The sequence below is a fragment of the Zonotrichia leucophrys genome, chromosome 5, assembly GCF_028769735.1.
Source record: "Zonotrichia leucophrys gambelii isolate GWCS_2022_RI chromosome 5, RI_Zleu_2.0, whole genome shotgun sequence".
NCBI classification, from domain to species: domain Eukaryota; kingdom Metazoa; phylum Chordata; class Aves; order Passeriformes; family Passerellidae; genus Zonotrichia; species Zonotrichia leucophrys.
In genome coordinates, this window is record NC_088175.1 from 28688761 (window position 1) to 28694760 (window position 6000).

Sequence of the window (6000 nt, forward strand, 5' to 3'; positions counted from 1 at the left end):
ACAAACAGCTCTTCTTTAGTGTTGTCCTGTCAGACAGGGCTGGCAATACTGCAAATTGATGCTGCCTCTGGTATTTAGACTTGATGAAATATGTGATACAGGAGCAACAGATTACTGTGGGCTTTGCAACTGCCCTGCCCTCCAAGACACATAGCAGCTGCCAGCAATATGTGAACATAACTGAATATCTGAAACCACACAGCATGTGGCAGTCCTTTTGCTATGCTACCCAAGAATTAAAATGTTTGTAGGTTTTGACATTGTCCAGATATTGCAGGAAATTCTAAAATTCCATTGCATATCTTTTCTGCAATATTCTTGAAGTCCATCAGTATTGTCAAACTGTTTCTTTTTCTTCATCAGTCTCATGAGTTAGCCAAAACATCCTCATAATATTCCTGAGCTCTTTACTGACTGAGCACTCAGACCACAATTCTAACTAGGTCATCTTTGTGACTGAAAAGAATAAAGGGAAGGTCCCTGGAGCCTGGACCCCTCAGTCTTCTCAACCTGTTGAGCTCAGCTGTGCCCCACTGGAGATGAATTATACTGCCTCATCTGGGAGATCCCAAATCCACAGACTCATTTCTACTTTTCATTATCATTCACAGTGTTCCCAGTTTGGGTTTTTTTCCAGCAGGGATGGAAGGTACAGCCCTTTCCCAGCAGAATTTTAAATTCAAGGTTAGGACTTGTTCTTGGTTCCTGGTCAGTAGCACAGCCAAAGTGGACCTTCAGGAAAAGGTTGTATATGAGACCTTTTGAATTTGATGAAAGAACAGATGAGGGAACAATGGATAAGAGAGAGATCCAGTCAAACATTAGGAAGTGTGATTCTTGCTTTATATGGACAGGTTGCTTTCACTGTTGGGAGGCATGTCAGTGCTTTGCTTTCCCTGGACTGGGAAGCAACCATAGGAGGGTTTCAAGTTTTGGTGGGTATCTTGGTGTCCAGGACAGAGAATGACCCAGAAATTGTGACTATAATGTGCTTTAAAAATGCCATTGCTTGCTGATTTTTGTGTTGAAAGCATCACACAATCATAGAATACACTGGGTTGGAAGAGACCCATCTGGATCACTGAATTCAGTTCCTGGCCCATCACAGGACACCCCAAGAGTCACATCATGTGCCTGGGAGCATTGTCCAGGTGCCTCTTGAATTCAGCCCGAGCTTGGTGCTGTGACCACTAGTTTTGTTTGCTTTCTAGATGCTTCTGAGCATCCAGCCCTGTAACTCAGCTAAACCCCAACCCTACCTAACTGCAGTTATTGTTAGTACAGGAGCTCAGTGATTTAGAGATGCTGCCCTGTGCCCAGATTTTCATTTTCCCCAGCTGTTGGAATTGACTTGGGATTACCCTCAACTTGAAGTCACAGTTCTGTTGGGGAATGGAAGTAACATCCTGTTTTTTCTGTCTTCTCACAGAAGTGGAAGATGAAAGGCAGTTTCATTCAACACTTTGTCAGCGGTCTCTGCCTGGAAAACCAGACTGGAAGAGTGGTGACCAGCCCCTGCCAAGCAGGTGTACCTGGCCAACAGTGGGAGCTGCTACAAGCAACATGATGGTAGCACAGAGATCTCCTTGTTTCATTGTGCATGAGACTTTGGGAGCAGAGGGGATCAGGGAGGCAGGAATGGTTTTGTATGTCTGACCCTAAATGTTTTCATTGTGCTCATCAGTAAGCCACCACTTCAGCTGAGCACTTGATGGTTTTGAGATTTTCAGAGAAGAAGCTGGGGGTGAGAGCAATCAGGACAGTTGTCAAAATCTTCCCATCTTTTGTCTTAAGTTCTCCTTTGTAGCTGATGCCTGTGCGCAGCTGCACCTAGAGATGGAGGAGGACCCAGCCCAATACTTGCAGCTCTCCCCATCCTTTCCTTTCTCTGCATCCAGAGTCCACAACCTTCAGTCCAGCAGCTTAGGCTATGCTTGTACAAACACTGGTAGCTCTTTGGCTTCCCTGGCTTTTTGCTCTAATGTCATGCACCTATATGTCTCTCAGTGAGGACTGTCCAGAAGAGTCATCATGATCAGTGGAGAGGCTGGGAAGGAGCTAGCAGATCCTGGGGGCAGGTTTGTCACCTCTTTTTGGTGGGCCCATTCCTTCCTCTGCTGAGGCTGGGCAGTGCTGACAAGAGAGATTGAAAAGGGACACTGTTTTACCAGCCTAACCAGGGATTGTTTCAGGGACTATTCCCTGTTGAAGTCTTCCTTCCAGCTTTTTTATGTGTGGAAGGCCAGCCCTGCCTCCAAGAGTGGCCCAATCCTACAGGTTCAGGGTACCATGTTCTGGTGGAGCCAGAGACAGGGGCCAGCCCCTGGGGATGTTAGGGGAGCTGGGGCTGTTCTCTGGCTGCTCTTCCTGGTGCTGCCAGCCACTGCCCAAAGGTGGTGGGCAGCACACGCAGACAGAGGTGCTGCACATGGCTCAGGCTGTGGCAGGAGCCCACCCAGATCCCCACTGTGAGAGACAGAAGGGGCCATAGCAGACTTCTTGCTGCTGGCTGGGCAGGGCCACACTTCTCATGCTTGTCTCCCCAGCTCTGCACAGCCCCTGTGAACAGAGCCTGGCGTGACAAACCACCCACTCCCTTGTCTAGTTGCTTTTCCTTCTCTCTTTGAGAAAGACAAAACCCCAAAAGGCTTGGGGCTGCTCTACTTTTGACACCCCCCTCTCTTCCTGATGAGCACCCTGGGGAGAGGTTAGCTGGTGAAGCTGAAACTGCCCCCTGCACAAATGCTGCCACAGTGTAGGGCTGCCCTGAGAGAGGCTCCTTTGTGTTCTGGAAATACCAAAGGCACTGGTGGTCTCTAGCTAGCATCCCAAATCCTGCTCCCAGTTACCAATCAGCTCTAGCCACATGTGGGTTTTCAAACCTGCCAAGGGATGCTCACCTATTCAAATAAAGTCCCCACAACTTTACTTTCTCCTAACTACATCTGTTAAAGTTTCCTCTTGAGACTGATTTTGTAAATCAACCCTCCTTTCCAAGAACCTGACAGGGGAACCAGATGGTGGGACCATCTTCATTAGGCAGTTGCTTGCCTGGATCCTTTCTGATCTGTGTAGAAGAAACAGGTTGTTCATTTGGATTCTGAATAGCTGTTTACTTTTGATCATGTTTGTATCTGTTTTTAATTCTTTCTCTTAGCTTGGTTTCTTTCTCTTAGCTTGGTATTAGCCCAAACATTTGACAAAAGAACAGATAATGTTCTTCGTATATTGCATGTGCTTAGTGTGAAAACTGGACAATGTTTTTTTGTTCTTGGTTTAAAAAAATTAAATCCGTCGTGTGGCAGGAGCTCTTATCCTGTCTCCCCCTTCACTTTGATATCAGATCCCCATCTCAGCCCTGATTAGCCAGAAGAATGACCTGCCTGCACTGTGAAAACTCACAAGGGAGTTCCTTTTGATCCTTACAGAATGGTGCAGCTGCTCTTCTCTGTGGAAATGAGGGCACTGACTGCAGTGATTTCTCTTTCCTATATAGAGATGCTTTGGGCCAGAACCACTGAGGTTAGGAGAGGGCAGAGAAGGAAGGAAAATAGCTGAGGAATGGAATGAGAGCGGGCCAGACAGACCCATTGAGGGCAGAGATGCCACCCTATTAGCTACTGCATTTTTAACAAGAATCTTCAGGAGATGGTCCTTTCAGAATAGCATCATTATGCTGTAGGAGATAGGAACAGTCAAGTTTTTACCTGCCTGACTTGAAAAATATTTATGCAAAGACAGATGAAGGGCCACTGAGCAGGTACTGTTTGTAAGCTCTGTATACAATGAAGTGTGAAAGCATTACATGTTTTCATCAAAGCACAGCCCAAGTGGGCCATCTGACCTCCCCCCATTTCACTCTCTGGCAGCTTCTGTGCTGCAGCTAACAGCATGTTCACTCCTCTACCAGGTACTGCCTCCTTGCTCCCTGCTCCCACTGTGTGTGTGCAGCTTTCTTGCAGTTCCTCCTTCATAACCACTCTGGGACCAGGACCCAGCTCCTCTACAAACAATGCTCCTGACTGCTGCAGACCACAGAAGCTCTGCTTATTTACAGTCCCCAAGCTCTGGGCCAGCCCTAATGCCAAGGGCTCTTGCCAGCACAGTGGCTGCTGCCCTTGGCTGTGTGTTTGGCCCCCGTGCTGGAGGTTGCTGACTGCTCCTGGGGCAGACACACCTGGACTGGCTGTGCTGATTTATTTGTGCCTCTTTCCTACTGCTCTCCTGGCAGAGCGTGAACTGGCACCCTTCTGGGCTGTAAGCTGGGGCTGCTGAAGATGGAACACTCCTTCTTCAGGTGCTGTGGCCTGGGGGAGGAAGGGCAAAGGTGGACATATGCTGGATGTCAATAACTCAAATTGCTTGTGGAGTTTGGAATTTCATTTTTTAATTCTACCTGGTTTTGGACATGTTCACCTGAGGTCACCTCCCAACTGCTCACTCTTCTGTCAGCTAAAGCATTGCTTTAGCTCAACTCAGACCTCCCCACACATCATCTTTTGGAAGCTGTTGGTTTCCAGTGTGTTTTAGCAGTTGCTGAACAGGAGGTACATTACAAAAGGCTGATGTCAAGTGTGGGCAAACTGAATTTCTTCTTGGAATAAACACAGTCTTGTTCAAACTCATTATTAGTATACTCTACACTTCCCTTGCACTGAAGGGAAGGAAGAACAATGTTATCTCTATTTTTTCCCCGAGGTCCATCCAGTGCCATGTTTTGTAACAGGTGTCTGTTAGGATTTCTTCAAGAAAACTGACTATATGTAACAGTCAGACCAAGCAGCTGCTCATTCTTGTTTTTCTGTTTATTTTAAACAGCCCCCTAGACTGTCAAGACAGAGAATTTGCATTGGTAATACCCTTAAAGAAAGCTGTTACTGTATCAGAGCATCCCCTGTAATTTCCTGTGCTGTGAACCAATGGGAGTTTATTTAAGAGGAGCTGAATCTACTGTTGTACAGAAATTGGATTCAAAAGGTTTATTTTTCCCACTCACTTGTAAGTTGCACTTTGCCAGATGTAATTTATGTGGAATCCAAATTAGTTTTCCTTTTTCTTCAAAAAAAAGCATGTGCCAGAATCTGTTTAATGCCTGGAATAAAATCCATTTTGAAATAAGTGTTTCAGCCTATTCTTATTCCCCTTTGCTTCTTCTACTGGAAAAGAGTGTTCTTTCTTGCCTGGTGCCTGCTCTGTCTCCCACTGGGTTTGTTCCCAGGTGCACAGACTGCAGGTCCCTGCATGGCTGTGTGGGCTGCCTCAGGAGAGATGCTGCTGGCATGCAGGGGTGTGCCAGCTGAAAAGGACTGGAATGGTCCTTCTCAGCTGGGTGGGGAGGCAGGCATCCTTCCTGGCAATTCTTGGGCTGACTTTCAGCTGAAAGAAATAGCTGGGGTTGTGGGGAATTAATTCTTCCTGTTACCCCCTCCTTGATATTTTCCTTAAGCTAGCAGCCTGCCTATTTTTTACATAAGCCTCCCAAAGACCTTTCTTCTGCTTCTGGCTTGAGGGCAAAGAGGCATCACCACCCACAGATGTCTCCTAGCATATGCATTGCTGGGCTTCAAATATTGTGACTCCCCAAGGAGGCTGGTAAGGTTTTCTAACCTCATATAATTTAAAACAAAAAGAGAGGGCAAAAAGAAAAAGAGAGATAGAAGAAAAAAACAAGAGAAAGGGGAAAAAAAGAGAGAAAAAAGGAAGTCTAGCCAGCCAATTTGGAGACTTTAAAATCAGAGCTTAACAGCCTGCCAGTTCACCTGGCAGAAGCTTTTTCAAACTAGGATCAGCTGGGTCTGAGTGTCCAGAAAGTAGCTGTGCCAGAGCATCTGTCCAAGGAAGGAGGGTGTGGGGGAACCACTGCTCATCCATGCTGCCTGATGTTTGAGTGGTGGGGGAACTCAATAGAAAGGAGAAGATCTGGGGCTTTCTCTCTTAGTGCTGCTTTTGTAGGAGCAGATATTTGGGCTGTGTCCCTGGAGCCCTGCCATGCCCCCCTGA

The 6000-nt window shown here is 46.8% G+C and overlaps 1 protein-coding gene across 4 annotated transcripts in view; it reads left to right on the plus strand.

The window, feature by feature from the left end:
* Positions 1–5112, plus strand: part of GALNT16 (polypeptide N-acetylgalactosaminyltransferase 16) — a 75877-nt gene extending 70765 nt beyond the window's left edge. For 3 of the 4 annotated variants that reach the window (XM_064713745.1, XM_064713748.1, XM_064713747.1), the window contains exon 15: positions 1430–5112. In XM_064713745.1, the coding sequence (XP_064569815.1) occupies positions 1430–1567 (138 nt within the window). In that variant the 3' untranslated portion in view covers positions 1568–5112. The remainder of the gene's footprint in view (positions 1–1429) is intronic. The other variant, XM_064713746.1, reaches the window with a different exon arrangement.
* The last annotated feature ends 888 nt before the right edge of the window (positions 5113–6000 follow it).